Source organism: Plectropomus leopardus, chromosome 24 (assembly GCF_026936395.1).
Source record: "Plectropomus leopardus strain MGB_pleo_1.0 chromosome 24, ASM2693639v1, whole genome shotgun sequence".
NCBI classification, from domain to species: domain Eukaryota; kingdom Metazoa; phylum Chordata; class Actinopteri; order Perciformes; family Serranidae; genus Plectropomus; species Plectropomus leopardus.
Genome location: NC_142199.1, coordinates 11,087,932 through 11,114,989, shown reverse-complemented (window position 1 = coordinate 11,114,989; position 27,058 = coordinate 11,087,932). Strand labels below are relative to the sequence as shown.

The following is a 27,058-nucleotide window of genomic DNA, read 5'->3' as shown; positions in this document are numbered from 1 at the left end:
TCTTTACTGGCCACTTCCAACTCCAGATGTGCCAGATGCTGTTTAAGTTCCTGACCATAAGGTCAGAATGTACAGAAATGAAAATAAAAACTTAAAATAGCCAGCAAAAACAAGTATTTCGAGTCTTTCCCTTTATGTAGTTGGATGAAGTATTTGCTTGTTTTTTTTTTTCTTTTTTAGTCTATGAACTGAATTTAAAATGAAAAGAAAATCAAACATCTGATTTAAAATTCTTGATTCCATCTCAGCATTTCAGTATCAGGATCAGAAATACTTCATGTATGCCCGGGGGGGAAATTGCGGTTTAACAGTCACCAAGCAGAGAGGACCATAGAAAGTATGAATAAGTACCAGCACAAAGTATGTAAAAATACCAAATAGAAACACAGTAATAATATGAAATAACTAGCAGTTGTGTGTGAATACTTAAAATTATAAACATGTTTAATGTGCAGAGTGTGTAAAGTGTGTTAAAAAATAAATAGAAATACAATGATAATATGAAACAATTAGCAATTGTATGTGAATATTTTAAATTATAAATATGTAGAATGAGCTGTGTGTAAAAATATAAGCTATGTGCCTTATACAATGTATAAAACTAGTGTGTAAATCATTATTGTGATTAATAATTATTATATTACTATGTAAAAATATAAATAACGTGTGATGCTACAATGTACAACAAATATTTACATGTGTAAGAAGAACAATAAAAATATATGCAATATGTGTAAAATTAAAAATTTCAAGATGATAAATCCAAACATAAGCTATTCACCATCATCATCTTTCGATCAAAACCAGTACAAACTGATTCTTCTACCATATGAGTAATTCCTGGCACCTCAGTGTGGTCTCTTTCTACCATACTGGTTTCCATTGCTCCAACCACATTTTTAACTTTTCACCGCTCTTATTTTCTTCATGAAATAGATTCACAGTAAGAAACTGCTCTGCCCCCGTACATCTTTGATTCTAGCAGAGGTTGCTGACTCTTTATTTTAAAGAATTTTTTAAAGAAAGTTTCTCAGTTTACTGATGAAGTTCTTTTCATTTCAGCGCCTCTATCAGCACTCAAAAATACCCACGAGGGTCCTTGTTTTGGAGGGTTATATTCCTCCACTTACAGCAATGATGTCACCCCCTCGTCCTCTCACCTCTCTCGTCGTCCTGGGTGTTCAGGGTTGCCATAGCACTGAAGTCTTCCCCAGGTGCCTGGTACTTGGACTATAATTAGGCTGCTGTGTGTTATTCCCGTCGTTCTTCACACCCGTTCCTCCCTCCTTTTACCATTTTCCACCAGAACAGTTTCTCACTCTCACTTTCTCTGTGAAGCGCTGTGTCACCCATACAGTATGTTACTGATGTGCTGCGTGCCCTCGGCTGCAGAGTCACAGTTCAGAGGGTTTATGAAACTAGTACCTCTTTGAGTCGGCCGACACACCATCAATTGTAGACGACAAGTCCTCTCGGAGTCCAAGTGTGAAATTGGAACACTTGTTTGAAATGCCAAGTTCTGCATGGGGTGTGTATACGTGTGTGTGTGTGTGTGTGTGTGTGTGTGTGTGTGTGTGTGTGTGTGTGTGTGTGTGTGTGTGTGTGTGTGTGTGTGTGTGTGTGTGTGTGTGTGCGTGCGTGCGCGCGCGCGCATGCGTGCGTGTGTGTGTGGGTGCAAACGAGAAGAGACGGGTGAGATGGAGATTTGCGTCAGAAAATGGACGGGTATTATTGACCGTGCCCTGCTATTTCTGGATCTGTTTCCTGTTTGGTCTGTTATAGAGGCAGACTTCCTGCGTTTGTACAGTGGACAGCAGTGGTGCCGAGCTAGGTGCGTGTGCGTGTGCGTGTGCGTGCGCGTGCGCGTGTGCGTGTGCGTGTGCATGGTTGGAAGCCATTGTTTAGAAAATCCCACGTTTACACATTGAGAGTTTTCTTGTACGGAAATCCCAAGTCCTTTAGATTTTTATTTGAGATTTGTGAAACACAATTTCCTTTTCTTGTTAAGTTGATATTAATCATAATTTCAAAGTAATAATTTTAGCGCTTAGTCACTTGATTTAGAATTAAAATAATGTTGAAGGACGTACAGGAAAATATAAACTGATACTTTTTAAAATAATTTTCTGTCCTTGATTGCTTGCCTATTGGATATTGTTCTCAGTTTACTTGCTGTCCCATTGTGGAGGTGGTGCCATATCTGCTGATGACAATTCCAGATATACACACCCACCAGCCCCCCAGGGCCCTGATTCACACTGGCTCCTAGTAACAGCCTCTCACAGTCAGCTGTAAAATGATTTTCATGCAGCTGTAAACATGGCTATTATTGCAAGCATCAATTTGTTGTTGTTTTTTCAGCCTTTTTAAAATTAAATTCTGCGGGCAGAAAATTGTTGCCTGTAGCTCCATTGATGCAAATGAACATTTTAGAAAAAACATGTTTATCTTGTATTTTCCAGCATGTTTATTCTGACGCATATGGAAAATTATGAGAAACATGTTTTGATTACTTCCTGTTGGGCAAGTCTATATGGTTGTTTTGGCCATGAAGATGCTGTTGTTGCTACCACCATAGGTGATTCAGTTCCCCAGCACTTTGGAAATCTTAATTTGTAAAAAAAAAAAAAAAAAAAGATTTGAATTGAGTGCGCCAAGAGCTGTAAACCAACAAATCAGAATGTTTTGAGAAAAGTTTATTTGCACAATAAAAAAACATAGAATGCAATGTAAATATTAGGACTACTAACAATTTTTTAGGTGACGATTAATCTGTTGATTATTTTCTTAATTAATCGATCAGTCATTTGCTCTATAAAATGTCAGAAAACAAAAAATAAAATGTCCATTTAGTGTTTGCTATAGCCAAGATAAAATCTTCAAATATATTATTTGTCCACAACTCAGAAATAGTCAGTTTATTTTCAAAGAGGAGTGAAGAAACATGAGAATATTCGTATTAGTCACTTGTCTGGGAGAACCAGCTTCTGGAACTCACCTCTGATTTGGTGTGTACTGTATCAACTTCAACCAACAACACAACTACAAAAAGCAGAATATAAGAGAGACGGGAGACTAGATGGCAGCCAAGCTTCTGACCTCCTGGCTGGCTATAACCCTGCACATGATGAGCGTAACAGTCCACTGGTATCTCTGGCTGATATACAGAAACTTCTCAATGAATTGTCACCTGCCGCTTGACTTTTTTTGTTTTCTATTACATAAATTAGAACATTTTTACTATAAATTGATGCATGGAATTTACCAGAATGCAGGAAAATAAGTGTTTGACACTCAAACTTAAGTAGTGGACTACTGCCAGATCCTACACTATGTTTCCTTCCCTCCCAATGTTTAAAATGAAACCTAAACCCTTGGTAATAGCTTAAGCTATTCTCTTTTGATGGGCCGTTTTCTTTCCCAACCAACTGTAATTACCTACTCTGACCTCAAACCAATCCTTCCATTACATTGTCTAAAATTGCATATGATGAAGGCTTTCTAAAAAATGTTTTTTCATGTAAGCTACTACTTTTAAACACAAAGAGAAGCGCTTGGTTGCTAAAGATGCTAAATTTTTATATTGAGACTGGCTGTACGGTTGACATGTATGCATCCAACGCTAAGTTTTGTGATCACGATTTGTCATTTTTGGTGACATGGCCCATTGTAAAAAAATATTATATTTAGACATGTTTGCAGATTGCAGCTGTTTTATGATGCAACACACTGGTGCATATTTTGAGAATAAACCATTTTTTAAACATATTTTTGTGGTGAGACAGTTTGTGTAATTTCTGATCTGAGTCGCCAGAGTTCATAATGTGAGTGCGTGCGTGCGTGCGTGTGTGTGTGCATGGGTGATCACAGCTCCATCTGTGTATATTGGCGGTCCACTGCAGGGCAACTCCCATCTGAATACCAGTGAGGTCAGCAGCAGTTTAGCCGGTCGTTACTGAATTAGGTGGCCATCGGTGGTTTGATGTTGATTTTCAGCACATAAAAACACCTGCATGCACACACAGCTTCATACACATCCACTAACACACACACACACACACACACACACACAATTCCTTACGAAAGCAAACCAGCCTGATGATGAAATTCCCACTCCCAGGTGACTGGGATAACAGTGTTGCCTCAGGTTGCCACAGCGTTGACAAAGGGAGGTTATAACAGGCAGCTCCCCGGGGTTCAGAGCAGGCTCCGTATCCATGGTGATTATTACTAAGGGAACCAAGAGACCCTTCATCACTTCTCGACAAATTATGTGGGCAGAAGTCAGAACTATTATTCTTTCACACTTCTAATCAGATTTTAAAGAGATTTGTCCGAGATGCTAATTCCAAAGGACCCCCCCCCCCACGAGACAAAGCTTAATCGCATTGAATATGAATGAAGATAATGCTTCAAACAAACTTCTCCTCTCAAATTTTTCAAGACGTGAACAGTTGAGGTGAGTAAGAGAAAAGACAGACATGCACATGTAAATAGCCTGTACCACAGGGATTGGCCCTAACTCAACTTGCTTTACTTGGGGGCTACTTTTGCGAAATGACAGGATGCCAGGGTCCAGTAGTCTCATCCCCATACATGTCTGGAACTGTATCTCCTTTCTAGGATTTTAGGACATTTCGAGGATTTTTTGGATGTCTCTTGGATTTAAGGACATTTCATTACACAATTTCAGAACTTTTCAAGGTTTTTAAAGTGTCTCTTGGATTTTAGGACATTTCTAGTTTTGGGGGCCACCCGGCACACTATAGGGGGCCAGATTTGGCCCGTGGGCCTGAAGTTTAGCATCACTGCTGTACTAGGTGGGCATGGTTGAGCTTACATGTGAGGAAAATCAATTGTTATTTGACTTTCAGAAACGTTTCATTGTGCCAGTTTGACCTTTTAGGCCTAATAAGTGCGGATCAATATTCATCCCCTGCATGATGAGATGCAGCCGGCTTTCCTTGATGTGCTCAGGTTTCATCATAACCTGATTTACCTCAATTTACACCCTAAAAGCGCTGCACAGAGGATGAGCCAGGTGATCAACCCCAAACCCAGTTTCTTATTTTTTCCTCACATAAATGGCTTCTGTTTTGCCTTGCTTTTTATTTATTTATTGTCTGGTTTTACATCTGCTCTGTAGTTGAACTTTTGTCCTACAGGGAGTGTGAGTGGAAGGGAGGGTGTGCCCTGTAATCAGTGAAACACACTACCCACTAAATCTACTTCCCAAACATGAGGCGCGGATAGCTTTACACACACCAGAGTAGGATAGCACCCACACTGCACCTCCAGTCAAACACGAGCTGAAGGTTTTAAGTTCCAGCAGGACCTGCTTGCCAAGGTGATTACAGGGCATGTGTGTCTGGGCGGGCATGCACTGCGTGTGCACGAGCATTTGTCACCACGCCAGTCTTATCTAATTCAGCCATCACATATCCTCCCAAGCTAAGCAAACAAATTCCCACAGCGATGCATCTTGTAAACAACCCACAGACAGATGGGCTTGTGCTCCATTCCACCACAATTGATTGATTAATGACCCAAAAGAAAGCAATATTGTTTTGTCATATCACATAACCTGTTAACCTGGCATTAATGTTCAAAGGCAACCAATGATAACAGCAGCGATACTCAACTTATGGCCTGTGTGGTTCATACTGGGAAATGCTTTTGTTTTGTAGGTGCCAGAATGCGTAAAACAGCATCAAAATAGAGTTTATCAAGAAAAGTGCAGGTGGAGGAAAATCCTAGAAACATGCTAGAATCTGAGAAAAGTCCTAAAACCTGAAAAACATCCCAGACATGTCCTAACATCCTAGACATGTACTAAAATTCTACAAATCTCTTAAAATCCTACTGAAGTCCGAAATGTCCTGTAATCGTACAAACAAACTAAAATTTGAGATGTTCTAAAATCCTACAAATGTACTAAAATCCTAGAAACATATTAAAATCCAAGAAGTGCCCCCAAAGCACAGCAAGTTGAGTATCCCTGTTATAAAGGCTTTATTTGCATTGTCATTGTATGTCTTACCAATAGTTACCCAGTTGACATTATCTAGCATGTGGTTCAGTTGTCCCAGCCTGGACAATAGAGTCTTGTCTTGTTAGCTCGTATGCAGCCAAAGATGCCTGTAAAAGATGTGTGCTGGAGAGAGTGTGTGTGTGCAGGGCTCCTACGACACATCTTGCTCTCCAGGGAGTCCCCCCCGGGATAAGAGATGATCTAAGACACCCTCCTCCCCTTCCCACCCCCCACCACCTTCACCCAACTCCCCATGGCAGGCCTGGGCCACTCAGATAAGACTGTACAATTAATAGCTCCGCAGGACCAGCGCCCATGGGGACACTTCAAAGATTGTGTGTGTGTGTTTGTGTGTGCTTACATTTAACTGCGTCCCCGTCTCTGTGTGAATGAGCGGATACATGGTGTGCGTATGTGTGCATGAATGGATTTATTTGCAGTTTGCAAGCGTGCAATGCAATATTTCTTTTTCTGACAACCCCCCATTTACATTTAATGGGTAATAAACATTTTGCTGCTTTTTTTCCCTGCTTTTTAGTGCTGCTGATCACATCTGTGGATCCGCCAGCCATAAGTGGGCGCGTTCTCACATATCAGTACATTTTACAGTCCCTTTATACAATGACTTTGAGATGGGAATGGTTAGGCAATTTACATAAAGGGGATAGAAGAGTTATTATGTCTCACAGAGTCCTGCACATGGGGAGTGCTGTGCAGTTGGCTTGATCGATGAGAATGTTTTTGCCTTTGAGAGGTGAGGGGCAGAAATTGAGACTATAAAAGGTTTTTCTGGCTGAATGTTTTCAGCAGCTAATTAGTGTTTTCTCCCAAAGTCAGAATAGTCAATGGGGAGACATGCTTGTAAAGGATTCATTATTTCTTTCAGTTCTGATAACATTGTACTCTCTAAACTAATTTCTAAATTCTAAATTTTCCATCTTGGGACTCAGAGGTCATGACAAAGCAGTATTATTAAAAGCATGCAGTCAGACTGTCAGTTTTAACGGTTTATCCAGATAATGAACCTGCACGTTGAACGTGTAATAATGAAAGTGTAAGATTTTTCAAAATAGCTATAAAGTGCTTTACAGAACAAGTTAGAATAGTATAAACAATCACAATATAAACAACAAAATCATAAATAAAAACATCAATTTAAAGAAAAACATAAGATCAGATCAATATGGTGTGTACCCATTATTAAAACGATAGAGATAGGAGCTGAACGAACAACAGACTTCGACTTTGAGCCCCTAAAGTTTCAAAAGATATTTGTTTATTTTGAGTAAATTATCTTGTGTACACAAGATAATAATTTGTCCCCAAAAGCTAACTACTTGTTCCTAAAATACAATAACTTGTTCCCAAAAGATAAAATCTTGCACACACAAGATAACTTCTTCCCACACGATATACGCACTAGATAACTTAGAGATAACTTGTTCCCAAAAGATAATAACTTGTTTCGAAAAGCTATTTTTTTCCCACTAGATAATTGTGTGCACAAAATAAATAACTTGTTTTAAGTTATTCTCATTACTCAAATAATTAACCTGTGTGCACAGGATAACTTCCGCAAAGATAAAATCTTCTTCTAAAAAGAAGTTCTGACAAAATAATTAACTTGTGTGCCCAAGATAATAACATGTTCCAACAAGATAATAAATTGTTCTCATATGATAATGACTTGTTCCCACAAGATAAAATCTTGTTCTAAAAATTTAATAAATTGTTCCCTCAAGACAGTAACTTATTCCTAAAAGATAATAACAGGTTCCCAAAAGATAATAACTCATTTTCAAAAGCTAAGAACCTTTTTCCACAAGATAATTAACCTGTGTGTTCAACATGATAACTTATTCCCAAAAGATAATAACTGGTGCACACAAGATAAAAACATATCCACTTTTTGGACTCCGTAGCAATCCAAGTCCCTCATCAGCCAGATTGTCTTAACTTTAGCTTCAACTAACTATTACTTCTACTCTGCAGAATATTATCCTGATTTAAAAATATATGAATTGTTTTGTCTGGCAGAAAATCAACTAACTGATAAATAGACTTATTGTTTCGGCTCCTATTCAAACCACATCAAAAGTGAGAGCACCTGAAATAAAAAACAGCACATTAAAATGAAGCAGAATAATGCTTTAAGGCAGAACATATGACAGTCAGACTCATGCTGAAGCAAAGATCACGTTGCGTGTGCCTAAGGTTTGCCTGAATGTGATTTGGGTCATGGTTTCCAGCTGTGGAAATGGGTCACCTGTCTGAGATGGAAACTGTGATTTGGCAGCAACAAAATCACACACACGTGGGGCCTGTTCATGTGAGCTGCTGCAGCATGCTTGTCGTCGTTATCATAAACCTTCTTGTGGCAGAAAACCACTCTATAAAATTGCAGCAGCAAATAATCTGACTTTAATCGCTTTACTCCTCCAAACTTGTCTGTTATTGTATTACATTATTAGAGTGTTTGTTTGTCTGTTTGTGGTTTTTAGTGTTTGTCTTCCTTTTATTCCCTCAGGGTCAAACAAATTCCATTTCATCCTCAAATAATTATGAGGATGTTGCGTGCTTTATAAAGTTTCTAAGCCAACATCGCATGCAAAGATTTAACAACTTGGACATGGGCTGCTACATGCAATGTAATTTTGTGGTCCCATATGGGTCAGCAGGCCCAGAAGCTAAGTCTGTTTTTTTTTTTTTTCCGTGACTGACTTGATTTTGGCTCGTTCTCTGAGAATGGTATCAAAAAATGCAGCAGCCGCAGTCTTTATGGTGGAATTTGTTCTGACTTTGATAGCTTCTTTGAATGCATCATTTTGCCCTTGTTTTTGTCAAACTATAGATGTCTTTCATCAAGTAGTATCATTAATACGAGCAGCAAGAAGCTGGAGAGTATTTTGGATGGCTCGGTGCTTTAGTTGCATCACGTAATTTGTGTTGGGGCCGAAGGAGCACACCAAGCAGTATGTGACTGAGGTTTGTGCTGACTTTAATTGAACTATCGTCCCGGGGTCAATCTGATAGAGCACCAGCCCCCTTCCCCCCTCTGGCTTATTCCCTGTTGTTCCAGTGATGGCTATCATGCCAGATTGAGACCAAAGGGGGATATTTCTCCTGACCAGGCTGCCGTCCTAATCCTCAGTGCCCAGATTACTGCTCCATCCCCTCCCTGCAGGATGACCGGCTGGCAGGGCGTCAGAAATGTGAACCCGAGCTAAGGATAAAGTCAGGGAAGGAAAGGAAGGGAAGCTTTGCATCTTTTTCTATAGTATACATTTGTCTAATACTGCTGCCAATGTGTTTTTTCTACATCTGTGTGCCTTTCTTTTAGTCCATCTGTTGCTCACTGAGGGTAGATTTTAGTTTCCAAAGGGCTGTTAGAAAATAACCCTTTGCTGTAACTGTTTTTATCTTTTTGCAAATTGCAAAATGCTAATTGTATGCAATGCAAATTTGTGAATTTTTGAAGCTGTAGGGAAGTGATTCTGCCTTCCCTTATTTCCATCAGCCCTCCTCTCTTTCTCCAGTCCTCTGTCCCCACATCCTTTCTGTCTCACAGAGAGCTTGACCTTCTGCTCGAGGCCCGAAGCATTATTGTCCGATTCATCTGCTCTCCAATCTCTCCCCGTCTCTCGCCATTGTGCTTATTGTTCTTCCTCTCACTTTCTCCTCCTCGCTCCTGCCTTCGCCATCATCCTGGGACTCTGATTTATAAGCTTGCAGCGAAGGCTTGGCTCATCCCCCCTCCCCCTCTTCTTCTTCCTTCAGCTGAAGACAGAGCGGTGGGGCGATAGCAGTGGAGAGGCTGAGAGGCAGGGAGGAGAAGAGGGAGCGATTGGCGAGGATATGATTTGCCAGCCAAAAGAAGATGACACAAAGAATTTGAATGTCAGCGAGCAGTTGGCGCAGATTTGCCTACCTGGGCCGAAGGCAAAGGGGAAGTTGGTTTATCTCTTTGAATAAGCGACAGGGACAGGCCAGAGGGTGGGAAGATAAGGTCAAAACGAAACTGGGCCCCCAAAAAGTGAGTTAATTAAAAGATAGCACACATGCAGATGACTTTTTAAAAGATGATTTGAAAACTTTCTGCTCTCTCATTTTGCCTTGGGTTTAACTGTTAATGAGCGGGATGGGATTTGATGTGTTGGCCCGTCAGCGCTGCTCACTCACAGATGGCAGTGTGGGAATCGAGCGGCAAACCTCTAAATAACCCTGTGCGGTGCAGATGGCCCGGTGTCAAGACTGATGGCCCCCAGTGTTAAGTTGCCATGTGTTGAAGCTGAGGAGGGCTGGGGGCAAGAGGGGATTGTACACACTACTTTGTGTGTGCGTGTGTTTGTGTGTGCGTGTGAGGGATTTGGTGATATCCTTTCCGCCACAGCTTGCTGCTCATCATGTCGGCCTGGAAGGGATGTGAACTTTGTAAGTGTATGTTTGACATGGATGAAATGTAAGCTGATCTGTGTGCGGTATCTTTTTACCCTCATTTAACTTTGTAATTGGCTGAACCTCCAAGCAGCGTTAATTTTATCGGAAATTATGACTAGATGTATTCGTCAGATCCCTTTTTTTCCCATGACTAAGAGGAGACAATGACGTCACAGCACCAGTCTCATTAACCCTTTGATACCTGAGCAAATTGGCTTGATTTCTTTCAAAAACATGGGAGGAAGGCAATGAGCAAGTAAAGAAGAAATGACCCACAAATTATCAAGAAATTAGTTAAAAATACAAGAAAAAAATCCTCAAAACTAGTAATAAATAAATAATGGCAAAACAAAACAAACAAAAAAGCAAGTAAAATGTTTTAGAAATTATGTTTCTGTGGTATTATTTTAAATATGTAGTAATGCTATCTAAAAATATATCTTTTCCATTTTACCCTAGCTTTTTAAAGAAAATTATTTTCGAAATCCACTTATTTCTTGCCATTTGTGTAACATCACACACCACCTTGCTCATTGACTTTTTCCTCATGTTTTTGAAAGAAATCAAACTGCTGCACAAAAAGTGATGTTGCTTTAGCTTTCAAAGGATTCAACAATTACTACCTTGACATGCAATTATGTTGCCAAAAAAGACAAGACCAAAATGTAGATTAAAAGTAATTTTTTTTTTTTTTACTAAAATCTCTCTTTATTTTGGCTGACAAAAAGACAAAATGGTATGTTAGAATAACTAGGTTACTTAAATAAAAGGGATGTTTTGCCAATTTTCAACCAGCATTAACAGTGTGGGTAGTATGTGTAAACGAATTTGTCTTTATGTCTATCTTGCCATCGCCCTGATCTCACTTCAAATATCTTCAGAAACATATTTTAGTGCATTATTTTAATGTAAAATGAGAGTCTTTTGAACAGGATGTGGAAACCATACTGTTTTATGTATTGTAAAATTGGATGCTGAAAAAATGAGATAATCAGGTAAAAAATAGGCAGGGCTGATTAAATGAACTTGCCTTTTTCTCACCTCACATGTTTTCAGAAACCCATTTTAGTTCACGGTTTTGCTGTAATAAGAATATTTCTTAACAGGAGCTGGGAGCCATACTATTGTGAAAACAGAGGCTGAAAATACTGAGATGAAACTGTAAAACTAAGCAGCGCTGATATTTCTCGCCTCAGAAACGAGCATAGTGCATTGTTCATCTGTTATATGAGATTGTTTACCAGCTGCCTGCCATATTGTTTTTTTGATAAAACAGGCAAAACCAGTTTAGATTTGTCCCCAAAGAGTAGGGGTGTATTTTGGTCAGGTGCAGCACAGTTCATTGTGGAAGTTGTGGGTTTTCTACCTCTTGAGCAAGGCAAATGCAACAGTGATTTTCCTCTATTTTCTCTGGTTATGTAGCAACAATTTAAAAAAAGTATTTGCATCTTTCTACTGCATAGAAAGCCTAGTTTTGTTAAAAGATCATCGTTTCAGCTACAAAATACTTCTTTAAAGTTGGTTCAAAGTAAATACGCCGTTTAGAACATCTTCCATGTCTGAATATGTTCCTTTAATTGGTCCCATCAGACCACAAAACCAGACACTTTCTGCAAAGCTGCATTCTTAATGATCCAAGCTGTGCTTTTCATTCAATAATAAAATAAAATCTTATGTAAAATAAGTTTGACTGATATTTAAAAATGGTTTTATCTTTACAAGACTAACATGTTCAATATAATATGACTTAAAAAGATTAAATTAACTGTTTTCTTTGACTAAAACTATACTGAAATTTATGATTCCTGAGACTAAGATTAGACAAAAATGGTCAGACTTTTAATCAACTAAAGCTTGACTGAGAAAAATCCAGATGAGGTTGACTAAATATGATTAAAACCAGCAAGGACATTTTTCACGAGACTGACAAAAACTGCCAAAATTAACACAACCTCCAAGGACCCATTAGTATGTTTATTCTTTCTTTATTCATGCAGAGACTAAATAGATGGATTACATAATAGGCTTCATTACACTTTGAAGTGCACATTAAAAGCGTATGTTATTGAGTCATCCAAGGCTCCAAATCAAATCTTTTACAAAACATGATGACCATTAGCAGCGCCTGTGTTAACGAGTAATAGATAAACAGCAGTATCTCATGAGAACACGACAAATGCACAACCATTAGCTCATGACACCTCTGTACAGCTTCAACTCTGATAAAGTTAAAAAAAAAACAGTTTGAGTGATGTCATTTTGCAGTTTTTGACTTTACAGGCTGTCAGTAATGCACTCCCCAAAACCAGACTCCAGTTCATGAACTTTGTCACTAATATATCATCTTTCCTGTTGTTTGTCACACTCCAGGTTTGTCTTACAAATGCACTTTCAAAATAAATTCACACATTTTGGAATGATTTGTTCTTAAAAGTAGAAAATTCTAACTGGCAGAAGCACATACAGAAACGACCTGCTTGTATTGTTTGTCTTAATGGACAGAAAAGGACTTTGACCTTGTGTGCTGTTAGGTACAGTTGCTCCTGTGCAGTGTGATGTCTGCTTGTCTGGTCAGTGGCTTAGATATGAATCTGAGTTAGGTTGAGCTTAATCAAATGTAATATCCATTTTTTTAGAAATAGTTTCACCCTATGGAGACTGTACAAAATATTAATTGCAGTCTGAAATGTACAGTATTGTGCAAAAATCTTACGCCACCTTAAACTTTATTTTAGCAAGGTTATAATGATCATTTATTTCTCAGTAGACTCTTACATAAAGTAGTCAGAACATACAGGAAATATCTAAACAACATTAACAACGCAGATATTTCAGAATAAAACAGCTTTAATGGACTAAATTTGGAAGTATTAAATGTGATCTCCACTAAACATGTCTTGAACTCTCTTGGGCAGAAAACATGTGATCTGCAGTGCTAATCTTCTGGGGTATCTACACCAGGGTACATTTAACACGTATCCAAAGCTCAGTATTGATTGTTTGAGCTACCTTTGGTTATCGTTTGAATCCATGTTTCACAAGTATTGACTTGGTCTGAAGAAACCATTTTCTTCTGACTTTTTTGTGTGTAAATGCATTGTGCATGCTCTGTGTATTCTTTCTTTATATCTTAAGAAAAAGACTGAGAAATAAAAATATATATATCCTCATTACAACTTTGCCAAAACAACAAATCTATCGTGGCCATAGACTTTTGCACAGTACTGTATGATAACCAGAAAACGCTGTCTTCTTCTTCTGCCAAATGTATTAATACAGTGAGGTTTTCTAAATGGAAATCGATAAAAGCTTGTAAATGTCATCTTTCCAATGATACACCAGATTCGTGCCTGCTAAATCAATCCAAAGATTTGAGTCTTCAGCTTAAAATGTATCTAAGTTGATGGCCCCCATCAGCTATTCTCATATTGGAAGAGGACTTAATGCCCCTGGCTGCTTGGAGAGAATCAAGTCTGCAGGAAAAAATATGCTATCCATCTCACAAAACAACATTTGTTTGCCTGCCAGAGCCTTCAAAACCATTAACAAGATTAGGAAGCACACAATGGCAACAGTCCCTCTCCTCCCTCCCTCTGTCTCCCTCTCTTCCCCCTCCCAGTATTCCCTCCCATTTTGTTCGAGCTCATTTGCCAGTACAATGCAGACATTCAGCGGTTTGTCTGCACCTCCTCTCCTAAGGGAACTTCAGCACAAAACCTCCTCATGCAGGCAGACAGCAGTGGCACACACACACAAAAATTAACACAAAAATTAATACATTCATGCCAAAGGCGGGCTGTCTCACACACACATGTTTGCTCACACACGCTCCCCTTGCCTCCAGCCAACCTGCTCACTATGTGCTGCACTAAAATGAATCAACAGAGGGTTATATAAACACTATACTGTCCACAAAAACAGCCAGTCTGGGCACTGAAATGTACACTTCTCCCATAAATGGTGTCGCACAGGGCAGATGAGTGGGTGAGTGTGTGCGCTTGTGCATGAACATCATAAACACAGGGTGTATTGGATTGCTCCAGGCCTGTTGTCTGAGGCAATTTATTCCTCTAAAACTATTGATTTTTGGTGCCCATCACTTTTTTCGCTCTGTTTTTCCAGCAAGACCTCTTTTGAACACTTGACAACAGCCAATAGCAAATATAAACAGAGGCATTGAGCCTGATGCCAGCACTGCCACGGTTAAGAGTTTGATTATAAAAGCACAAAAATCACACCACAAAATGAAATTGGGAAAGGAAAATTTGCTCCCACCCTCCTCTCGCTTTGGCTCTCCTCCTCTTCTTTCCCTCCTCTCTCATCTTAAACCAGCTCACCTCATCTCACTTTTCATCTCGCACGCTAATCTCCTCTCCTCTCCTCTCCCACCCCCCACCCCTCCTCTATCTGAGTAATGAAATTTAATTGCACCCGTCTTGCATTTTTCAGCACAAGTGCTCTAGGAGTTTAACATGAGCAGTATATCTCATTAAATTTCTCCCTCTCTCTCTCTCTCTCTCTCGCCTATCTCTCCCCACGTCTAGGTGCCTACAGATGTTTCCATGGGTCTGTTGGCAGAGCCCCAGGTGGCCATGTTTTGCGGTAAACTCAACATGCACATCAACGTGCAGAGCGGCAAATGGGAGCCAGACCCCTCAGGCACCAAGAGCTGCATCGGCACCAAGGAGGGCATCCTGCAGTACTGCCAGGAGGTAAAGTGTGTGGGTTCTGACCTTGGCCGTAAACCCAGCAAAAACCTTCTTTTTATGCCTTTGCAAAGAGGGTAGCCATGGCCAGAAGCATTATGTTCTAGATTGTATGTCTGTCCAATTCTCGTAAACAAGATATCTCAGTAATACCTTTGTGGAGTTTCTCCAAATTTGGTACAAACGTCCACTTCAAGTCAAGGAATAACTGCTTAGATTTTGGTGTTCATAGGTCAAAGTCACCTTGACCTTGCATCCATTTCATTCTTGTGAGCGTGATTCCGTCTCTCCATCCCATTCTCATATACGAGACATCTGAAGATGCTGTAAGGGGGTTTCTTTAGCTTCCAAAGGTCACTGTGACCTCACAGAACATACTCAAAAATGCATACACTAATTATGACAGAATTTTAAATGTTAAATAGGATAAAATGACTGCGACATTGTAATGTTCTGCAAAAACACTACTGGCTGTTACTCAGCGTCGTAACTAAGGAACAGAAGGGGAGACATTTGGTCAGATACTGAAGTGATGACACTAATTTTGGGTGTCCACCTTGAAACTGTGCTGATTGTATAGATCTTCTGTGCTGCCGGGGGAAGATGTGTTTTTAACATCCATGTTTTCACAGATATGAACGCAAACTGTAAGTACTAAGACTGGTTCGCTGAGGCATAAAACGGTGAGGCTGTAATTGTGGTTCATATGTTCAACATTGTATTTTCCCTGTGGAATCAATTAAGCCTGATATTACATGATCATATTATTCCACCCTTTAAAGCTGATATAAATCTTTATTGTACATACTGTAGTTAAAAGCCTAGAGGGGTGTGGAAAAGGTGAGCGATATAGATATAGATATAGAATGTCAGGATAGTATTAAAAAATAATAACTGACGGTAAAACATCTTTTTGGTAGCAGCAGGGGTTAAAGAGGACGTTTCCTCCCGGGCCATTTGTAATCATCATTCTCAGTGCCTGTCATCCATTGAAAATGGCTCTCATTTGGCCATGGGCACTATGATATATGGAATACTTAAACTGTAATTACCCAGTGTTTATTTTGCTGTGAGTGAGCAATAAGCCTAGATGATACATTTTTATAGTCGTGGCATTTTAGTTGGATTTTTGGCTCGGATAATTTACTTTTTAGCCATTAAGATGACTCTCTTAGAGCAAATTACAATGATTGAGCTGGTAGCAGTGAGGAATGCTTCGGAGAGTTAACTACAAGCAAGAGTGAATTGTCTCATTTTTAATTTTCCAGTGGATTTACAGTTTTGTTCTGGTATATTTGGGAAAGTGAGAAGAATTTAGATTGTATCAGAAAAATCCATGAAAATGTGAGATTTGCAGTCTGATCCAGTTACACCTAACTAACCCAAAAGAGGGCAGATGGGGGATTTTGTTTTTGCTGGTTTGTTAGTACATAAAAGCACAGAAGTCCGTCATGAGTGGGTTAAAGAGGCTGCAAGCAGATTTGTTTTTATTCACCACAATCCCAATTTGGCAGGATGACATGATGCCGAAACTCAGCTCAGTAAACAAGCTGCTTAAGTCCATGTGACTTTACTTTAAAAGCTCTGGGTGGCTTTTAATTAGGCAGTGTGGACCAAACACAGTAAACCACTGTGTTGTTTGACCAAAGAAAACTGTCTTCTTGTTGTTTTTGGATATTCCAGCAGTAAGGTATCACTGCATAAATGTACTTAAAAGTTAATATAAAAGGGAGTTTTCTGAGAGGCAGAGATGATGCATAATGAGATTTATCTGAAAAACATGTAAGACAGCCTGAAAGGAAGCTAAGTTCTCTATTGTTACCACTGATAACAAATCCAGTGACAACAAATAAATCAGCCTCAGGTCCCAGGGTAAACATTTTCAGCACTTTGAACTTATCATAAATATCAAAAAGAAAAATACAAATATCCAAAACCTTCTTATTTTTTCTACCCAAAGCTGAATGTAAGAGTTGCCTTGCAAATATGAGAGGAACCAATAAGGTTATGGAATTATTATTATTTGCCTCTGCATTTGGAGAGGCATGAGAGCAGAGAGAATGAAAGAGGATGGTGTCGTGATGAAGAATGAGGGGGGACGTATTTGGAGAAGGATGACACGACGACTAAGAATATTGTGCAGAGGCAGATGTCATGCATGGCTGAGAGGAACATCGAGGTAAACACGGAAGAGTCTGCCAAGCAGGGGCGGTGTCGGGGAACACTGCAGTAATGCAAGGATTGAAATATCTTGGAAAAGAGCAAAATTGTCAAGGGAGCAGAAGAAGTTAACAAAGACAGTGGATTGGTATTAATATTTGCACCTACTCTACTTATTTTCAGCTTTGTCGTGTTATGATTAGTGATGAGCATGAGTACTTGATTTGGCACTGACCGGTAGGAGAGTGGCATGGGTTCAAAAGATGGTTCTTCAGCAGTGCCTCTAACTCATGTGAGGGCAGCAACAGAAAGTTTGCTGATTTTTCTTATGATACCAGTTTATGGTACATATGGTGTAATAGGCTAATTGTGAATCCTGTGACACTGTGTTTTGGGCTGTGTATTGGTAAGAATCGGCGATAATTTAATATATTATGATGAATTGCAATCATGTAAGCAAGCTGATTTACTGCAATGCTGTTTTTTAAATCTAATTTTAGGAAAACTGAGTGCCCTTCATGGCTTTGCCCTCTTCCATAGGCCTGTGTTTTTGTGTTTAAGCTAGTGATATGTTGGTACATTGGAGTCAAATGATTGATGATGGATTATAACTCTACTATCAAGCAGTTAAGGGTTTAATTACAACATAAAATGAACCACATAGCCAGCCATAAATCTTTGTTCACAAATTGTTAATTAAAAATGGTGTTTCTGAGAATGGATACAGTATCACAAAACATAATATAGCAATACTAAAGTGTATCGTTATTTTCTTACGTCCCATTGTGTGTGTAGGTGTACCCAGAGCTACAAATTACCAATGTGGTGGAGGCCAACCAGCCAGTTAGCATCCAGAACTGGTGCAAGAAAGGCCGCAAGCAGTGTCGCAGTCACATGCACATCGTGGTGCCCTACCGCTGCCTGGGTGAGTCCCGTATCAGTTCTTACTGATTCACATTTTTCAGTGCTCTCACTGTGTAAAAGCATTTTTAGAAACAAAGAAAAAATCACTATCTTGCTCCGATTACTACAAGACAAAAGTTACCATAGCAACTGAGGGGTTAGAGTCAGCTATGCTTTATGGGAGTCATGAGTGGTGGTTTAAAATTTGTCTTCAGCTGCCCGTTGTGTATGAAATATAAATATGGATATTGTTTTTGCTGCAGTGGGAGAGTTTGTGAGCGACGCCCTGCTCGTTCCTGACAAGTGCAAGTTCCTTCACCAGGAGCGCATGGACCAGTGTGAGAGCCACCTGCACTGGCACACTGTAGCCAAGGAGGTGAGCACACACACATAGACACACATGACTTTAACAACTAGCAAGAGCTGTTAGTGATCTGATGTGTGTGTGTGTGTGTGTGTGTGTGTGTGTGTGTGTGTGTGTGTGTGTGTGTGTGTGTGTGTGTGTGTGTGGTCATCTTGTAGTCCTGTGGAGACCGCACCATGAATCTCCACGACTACGGGATGCTGTTACCATGTGGCATCGACCGCTTCAGAGGAGTGGAGTTTGTGTGCTGTCCCGCAGAGGCGGAGCGTGACACTGACAGCGCCGAGCAGGACGCAGATGATTCTGATGTCTGGTGGGGCGGAGCAGAGACTGATTACTCTGACAACAGGTACACACACACACACACACACACACACACACACAGACAGACAAATGAAGGCAAGGTAGCAGCAGAGTGATACATCAGCGCTCGAGATGATCAGAGATGCCACTACTTTTACTTTTAACATCGACATGAGGATAGATTTCTCTCCTTGTAAGCAAACTGTATTTGTCCTTCTATCCTTTACATTGATCCTCCTTGTCTTCCTCATTCTCTGTCACTTCCTTCCCCAAATTGTTCTCTCCATATGCTCTTCCCTACCTTCATTTTTCTCTCTCCCTTCTCTCTCCATCCCTGCTTTCCTCCCAGTATGGTGCGTGAGCCAGAGCCAGCGGAGCAGCAGGAGGAAACCAGGCCATCTGTGGTTGAGGAAGATGAGGAAGAGGAGGAAGTAGTGGAGGAAAATGATGAAGAAGAGGAGGAGGAAGAGGACGTGCTGGACAACGACCAGGACGGAGACGGAGAGGAGGATGAAGAGGTGGTGGAGGAGGAGGACGAGGAGGAGGAGGGAGACGATGACATTGTGGAAACGCTTGATGATGACTCTGACGAACCCACCACCAACATCGCCATGACAACAACCACCACGACCACCACCACTGAGTCTGTGGAAGAGGTTGTCAGGGGTAAGGCACATTTCTTACATGGACGTGTCTGTCTACATAGGCCTCTATTATAAATGGTATCTGGAGGTCCTTGAGAAGCCTTGAAAATATCTTAAATTGAAGGATGCATAAAAAAATGCTTACATCCTAAATACAGTAATCAGATGTCAGGTTCTGTCTCATTTAGATTAATGTGGAACAAGCTCAGTAATACAACATGCAAAACATGTTTATCTCTCCATTTTTTATGCTTTGCTAAACACAATTGAACTTCGTGTTCCTCACCAATTAATTTTCTGCTGTCATTTGTTCTTATTGTGCTCATTTATCACATTAGAGCTTTCATTAGTTTCGTTCCATTAGAATCAGAACTGCTTGTTCCAGCTTTGTTTCTTCATTTTAGTATTAAATTGGTCTTCAATTCAATTTGCAATACCATTAATAATGCCTAAACCTGGCATTCTTTCGATGCAACTGTATGTAACATCAACTGTTTTATTCTGATATGTCCTTGAATTTAAAGCAATATTTCTGTTTTTTTTTTAATGGGGTTCTTTTAGGTACTTATCCATAGTGAGTTTATTATATACAGTAATCAGTTGTCATGCCTGCAGTTTGGAGAATCAGGCTGGAGTCCAACATAGAGGATGAGCAATGTACTCTTGTGAATGGGGGCCAGCAACAAGGTGTTTTTTAGCCCCCTAAAAAAAATCCTTCCTAAAGCAGTTTATAACCGTTTATCTGTACGCTTAACTGAGAGACTGCAATATCACTTTTTTGTGCTTCTTTCAGATGCTTTTAACAAGTATGTAAACCCTTAAACCCTGAGCAAATTTTGAGATTTATTTTAGAATTATGATAATTTTTTTAAAAACAAAAAATAATTGAAACACTTTTTAAAAATGCTTTACCAGGTCAATTATTTGTTTGTTTCTTATTTTACTTTAGTTTTTTTGTTTTGCTTTGGTTAGGTCCTTTTAAATAATAAGGTAATTTTCTTGTACTTGTTTTTTGCTTATTTTTTGGTAATTCCTTCTATTGTTGCTCATGGCCTTCTTGCCTTGTTTTTGACAGTAACTAAGCCAAATTGCTAAGGTTTCACGACTTCATTTTCTCATCTATGCTTTTTTCAAAGCTCGGCTTCATTGGAAAAAAAAAACTGTAATTTTAGCTTAACACAGCAGCTGCTGGTCTGCCACTGCTTCAGTCAGTTAGATGGATTGTTATTGTTTGACTTTATGAATCCGAACTCACACTTTTAAACACCAAAGTCACACAACACAAACAAGTTAACTGATCGAGGCAATGGTATACCAGCAGCTCCTGGTGGTCAGTTTTTTTAAATCACTATTTTTTCTCAAAGGAGACTGACATCTACTGTGTGTAGTATACTGTCTATGGATAAGTACCTCATACAACCCCACTTCAGAAAATTTCAACTATCCCTTTTACGTGGCATATCCTGGAGGTCGTTTTCACAGAACTCAACAAAATGCTGACGCACATCTATGGTGTACGTTGAGCTGAAAAGAATTCTGCTTTGTGAATGATGACAAGTGTGTATGTGTGTCCTCCAAGATGTGTGCTGGGCCAATGCAGAGACTGGTCCATGCCGGGCCATGCTGCCCCGCTGGTACTTTGACCGCCAGGAGGGCCGCTGTGCTCAGTTTATCTACGGCGGCTGCGGAGGCAACAGGAATAACTTTGACTCTGAGGAGTACTGCCTGTCTGTCTGCAGCAGCGTCAGTAAGTCCTTCCCGACAGCAGCTAACCCCGACCAGCAGCTCACTGGTCTGAAGTTGTTTGTCTCTAACCCTCGCTTTAACTCGCTGTCTACCCAAGCTGTCCTCTTGAAAGTTTCTTGCTTGGTGTTCCTTGTTTCTAGACGTAACCTACCTATCAGCTCCGGTCTTGCCGAACCTTTTCCTCCCCATCTGTGTGTGTAAATAGATGTAAAATATAAATGTGTTTGCACTAAAACAGACTGAACCTTTCCTGTAATCCCCTGTGGATTCTTAAAGCCACCAACCTCATAGTGTGTACGCTCACTTTCCCCTTTACTTTCACACTTCTTACAGTGTGTATGCTCACTTTCCCCTTTACTTTCACACTTCTTATAGTGTGTAAGATGTTTTGTGAAGCATTTACTGTGAGCCATACTGAACCTTGTTCTTTTACTAAAGCTGTAGAGGTGTTTCAGCACTTATATCCAAGCCATTGTGATAAAAAGGAATCCTGTTTGGCTTCTTTGAATCCTCAATGAAGAGGTTTGGAGTTTCAGAATACCACATGATAGTTGAATTTATTGATTTCTTTTAAGATAAAATGCTAACTTTTGTATTTTTCAGCTTGACTCAATTTTTCCTATGTTTTTGTGTCTAAGTGACTCATGAAACTCATTTTTCAATTTGGGTCAGTATTGAGTAAGAGTGCTGCTGCCACAAAACAGGCTGGAATGTAACATCAATCTGTAATTGTGTATCCTCAAAATACATCCACTAGAGATGATTGTTTTTGCCACTGACAGGCTCAGTGGCAAAAACAAATAGCAATAAATAAATAAATAAAGACAAAGGGAAAAAATAAAATAAACAAACAAGGAAATGACCTGGAAAAATATTCTTAAAAATAACTCTTGTCAAAAAATGTTTTAAATATAAAATTAAGATAATTATAAATATAGTTTTTGCCAAATTGCTCATTGCCTTTTCCCGTGTTTTCAAAAGAAAACGAGCCAGTTTGCTTAGGGTGCAAAGGTTTACATACTTGTTAATCAGAGCACAAGAGAAGTGATGTTGATCCAGGTTTCAAAGATCTTCTTTGTTCAACCAGAAATGGCACAGAAACCACCGTCTCATTTTATCATCTTAAAACACACTTCATTCGAAGTCGACAGAAATAAAATAAAACTCAAAAACAATCTAGGTTAGCCTCTTTACTGTTCCAGCAATCACAAGTTCTGATTGGGTTGAAATAAACCCTTAATTCACCCAGTTAGATGTGAAAATAATCTGGCTCAATACGCCCTTAAATTCATGTGTGGGGGGTTTGGTAATGGCAGCTTTAAAAATAGTTTACAAAGTGAAAGCAAAAGCAGTAATAGGTTACTCAGAAGGCGATAGCAGCGAGTTTAACGGACAAAATTAAGGTTAGTTTAAGAATGTTAAAATGAGAGGATGAAAAAAACAAAATGCAGGACACAAAATGCCAAAAAACAAAAGGCACAACAGTGATAAAATGGATAAAAAAAAGAACAAAAGGCAACATCACATAAAAACAACTCTGTGAAAATGGGTTTTTAAAAGGCATTTAAAAGAAGTCGCTGCAAGCCTTTATTTCTCCTCAGGCAGGTAGTTCCAAAGTTTAGGGGCCCTGATAGAAAACTAGATAGAAAAAGGTATATATCTGCAGGGATCGTTTCCATAATGGTGTCAGACACTTGTGGATCAGTTTCAGAAATTGTTGTTCCCATTATTCACTTGTACACAAAAACATGGGGAAAAGGGTCAAGGTTGAAAAGTACAGTAGTCACCCTTTAAGTGGTGGAACTCGCTGCCAAATGACATGCTTAGACAACAACACTTGCAGAAGATGCATTTTTATGGACAATTTGCTTTATAGGCTGAGTCACATTCTCTAAATTCTCTTTGAATTACCACAATTACAGTTCTTTTTACCCTATAGAGCGTCCATTATTACTACTGTAATTTCTATGATTACCGTCATTTCCTGAGCATCATCTTATATATTACTTTAACACGAACATGAGCTGTAAAATCATCCAGGCAGGAATTATTTAGCAATAATCCTCCCCTCGCTGCACATTACCCCTTACATCCCTGACACGTTGCAGGCTTGCTTGCATTAGTCCATCCTTGTCACTGAGGAAATAGGTTCTGGTTAATTCATTACATTCACTTAGATCAGATGTCAAATTACGCCCGCTGCAACTTTGAGAATGTGAAATGTTTCCTTGGTAGCATTAAGAAAAAAACTCATCAATACATCATTATACATTCTCAGAGCATACCTGCTTTCCCCATCACATTGTGATGATTGATTGTCAGTGGCAACACTGGAAATGAGGACAATTGCTTGATGGTTTTCACACCTTGTTACAATGTTTGTCTATTAGAAATTCTTAATAAGAAAGGCTTTGAAAGAGAGAGAATTTCTCACCACTTCCTGTTGAGTTAGACATGATCATTCAGTCACAAAAGTGAACTGATTGGATTTCAAATCGTTGCTCAGTCTTGGATTGCAAACCTATTTTTCATCTGGCTTTTTTTTTATTGCCAGGAGACCGTGTTTGTGTGCGTGTGTGTGTTTGTGCAGAGGGGAGTTGTGTGTTACAAATGGGAAGCGGAAGGCGATTTAAGTGTTTGGCTGTGATGCTGATTTCAGTGTTGTGTAAGGTTCAATGACCTTGCTTGATTTGTGTGTATGTGTATGTCTCTGTCACGCAGTGCATGATCTGCCCTGTAGCGAGATGGATTCATGCTATCTCCATCTCCCTATATTTTGATCTAATTTTATCCAGTGTGAGTGTGTGTTGTTTAGGCGAGAGTGTGTCCGTGCATATGTGTTATGGAGTGGGATTTCTGCTCTGCTGAGCATAGTGGAGGTGAAAAAGTGCTGCAGTGTCTTATTTCCCTCACAGCTGCACACAAACCCGCAGACACACACCACCTGCATGGGTGGTCAATTAACAGTCAGTGTCAATGCAACTGGTATTTATCAGATAGCAGCTTTTCTGTAAATATAAAGCATGTGATAATTACAGTAATAATCCAGGTAATTATTACACAGCAAATGTCACTTAGCTGTATTTCAGTGAGCATTTGTCCACGTAATGAAAGCTTTTATTTGTAAAGGTCGTACTTTAGAAAGTGCATCCAAAGTGCTGCAGGACTTTACATTTTGGTCAACAACAAGAGCAGACTGTGCCGGAAATAATTCTCCTGTTCAGTCTTGCACTGTTCCTTACACAATAGCACTCAATGATGAGAAGAAGCTCATCTGCTCATCCTGCCCGCAGTGGCCACAGGCCTGACTCCGACCTCTGACCTTTGCTGACCCGTCCCCCTTTTACACTTGAGCTGTCCTATTGTAATAAATGCAAAAAGCCAAAAAATACTAATGTTTCAGCAAAAATGCATGTGTACTCAGTATATGACAGTATAAATGATACCTGAATTACACTTCATGACTGTATACTTTTTTGGATTCTTTGTTCACAGTGGAGGTATGCAAGAAAAACTGCTTTCTTCCCAATTAAGTATTTGATAAATAAATAATTAATTTGCAGATGAAGTATATTCTTAAATACTTTTTGCTGATAATACTTCATTATGAGTAAAAAGTCCTGAATTCAGATGTTACTTTGGAAAAAGTAATGAAGAATCTGAGTACTTCGTCCATCACCGCTCATAACTGTAATTTTCACATCTATTTAAAGCAAAGCATTGCATTGTTTGAATTTGAGTTAGTCAAAGTAGTAGCAGCAGAATTTTTGAGGGCACTCAAGTGAAAAGTTTGAAATGAATGCAGTGAAGTAGTTGGCAAATAGGGAACTTCTAAGGGAACAGAATAAAATCCCAGTGCTTTGATTACTGAAAAAATACAGTCTTGAAACTCTCATCATTAAGTGTTTAACAGCAATAATAAAAAATGAAAAATGGAATATGAAACTCTATACAAGAAATTAGTGGATTACCACTTTCATTACTATGCAGGTTAATGGGTCAGTTCAGCCATTTACAAAAAACTGGTGACAGTTAATCCAGAGTAGCAAAGGCACAAGTTGTATATAACTGAACTAATTTTTAAAGTAGATATTGCTGTTGAACAACACTATAAGCACCACAAACGTAATTCCTCCATTATGTTGGGGTGAAGGCAGACATCTGTAAACCAGGATAACTAAAACCAAAACTGTCTGCATAATGCCAGGAGAGATAAGTGGGGAATCCTAATTTGTGCGAACTGATCCTTTAAATGATTTTGAGGAATGGAGACCAACAAAACACTCAGCTTAGGTCAAACCCAATAACATCTCTGTTGTTTTTGTGTCTGGTGCAGTCATGCGCTCTCATGAGATGTAACTAATTTCACATGATGTGCGACCTTCACGCTCGCACACACAGATTCACACACGTAGCACCAACCACTTTTGATAGCACACTTGTGAAAGATAATCAACTTTCCACTGATTAAATCCTCCTTTCACGCAATATGTGGTCCATTAATATTTCTAGCTGGTAAGTCCATGAAAATTCAGTCGGTACTTTTGAGCCCTCAGGTTATCTTCCCGCGTCAGTGTTTTGGCATGGGAGCCGTATCACGCTCTGAATGAAGTTATATAAATGAGAGGGGGGTTTTGTCTCTCCTCTACAAAAGAGTACGGGTCATCTGAGGCACTCACTTGTTTGCTTTTCGGAGGGTGCTGGCTTCCAGCTACAGCTACTATCTTGTTTTCTTTCTCTCCCAATCTCAAACTAACCCTATTAACCTACTTCAGGCTCTTGTGTTTTGTGTTTGTGTGTGCTCAGGGAGCACCGCCAGTCCCCAGATCAACCAAATAAAAGTGTGCAATTAAAAAGATGCTTCACTGAAAGTCTATTCACCCTCCTGCCCTCTTCTTTTTCTCTCTTTTTTGCTTCATGCAGTACCCACAGCCACACCCAGCTCCCCTGATGCAGTGGACCACTACCTGGAGACGCCTGCTGATGAAAACGAACACGCCCACTTCCAGAAGGCCAAAGAGAGCCTGGAGGCAAAGCACCGCGAGAGGATGTCTCAGGTACTCACAGAGAGGGAGGACGGGATTTTTTGCTGTTGTTTTTATGCCCCGTACTTGCAATGGCGGTGGCCAGAGGCATTATAGTTTGTTTGCACATGATGTCACGTCACCGTGAAGAACTTCAGATGGGGGGGCAGGAAGTGATTTCTGCACAGAGAAGCGCTACAAAAATGGGAGGAAAAAAGAGCGACTTTCAAGTCCCTAAAGTAGTGACACATAAAGGCAAAGAGTTTGAAAAAACTTTTTGCAGAAAAACTGTGGCAGACATGGATTAAAAACCTCCTCCTAAAAACTGACGCAGTGGAGTCAGACAAGGCTCGTGTATGTTTTGTATGTCATGTTTTCAGCAGTCTTTCTGAACACCTCTGAGAATAGTTGACCTAACAGAACAAGGTAGAAAATAGTAGCTACAGTTTGCCAGCTATCATATAGTTTGATTATGCTGCATCCATCGATATTAAGTTACTTAAGAGTTGAAATAGCAATTTGGAAAGACAGTGATTCTCAATCAAACATACTGACTTGTTGCTGTTGACCCAGCCACACAAGAAATAGTTTTAAGTCTCAAGACTCTTGTTTGATGTGAAGCGATAATATATAAAAGTGAACTTCACTGTGACATCATCGTGCTCTGCTCTTTTCTGGCCATCATACAACGTCATAACTCAGGAACAGAAGGTGAGACATTTGGTCAGACACTGAATTAG

General features: G+C 39.6%; 1 protein-coding gene across 2 annotated transcripts in view; it reads left to right on the top strand.

The window, feature by feature from the left end:
* Positions 1 to 27,058, top strand: part of appa (amyloid beta precursor protein a) — a 49,098-nt gene that overhangs the window by 10,072 nt on the left and 11,968 nt on the right. The window contains exons 2-8 of one of the 2 annotated variants that reach the window (XM_042513407.2): positions 15,013 to 15,180; positions 18,130 to 18,259; positions 18,501 to 18,613; positions 18,760 to 18,950; positions 19,254 to 19,570; positions 21,128 to 21,295; positions 26,218 to 26,351. In XM_042513407.2, the coding sequence (XP_042369341.2) occupies positions 15,013 to 15,180; positions 18,130 to 18,259; positions 18,501 to 18,613; positions 18,760 to 18,950; positions 19,254 to 19,570; positions 21,128 to 21,295; positions 26,218 to 26,351 (1,221 nt within the window). The remainder of the gene's footprint in view (positions 1 to 15,012; positions 15,181 to 18,129; positions 18,260 to 18,500; positions 18,614 to 18,759; positions 18,951 to 19,253; positions 19,571 to 21,127; positions 21,296 to 26,217; positions 26,352 to 27,058) is intronic. The other variant, XM_088074209.1, reaches the window with a different exon arrangement.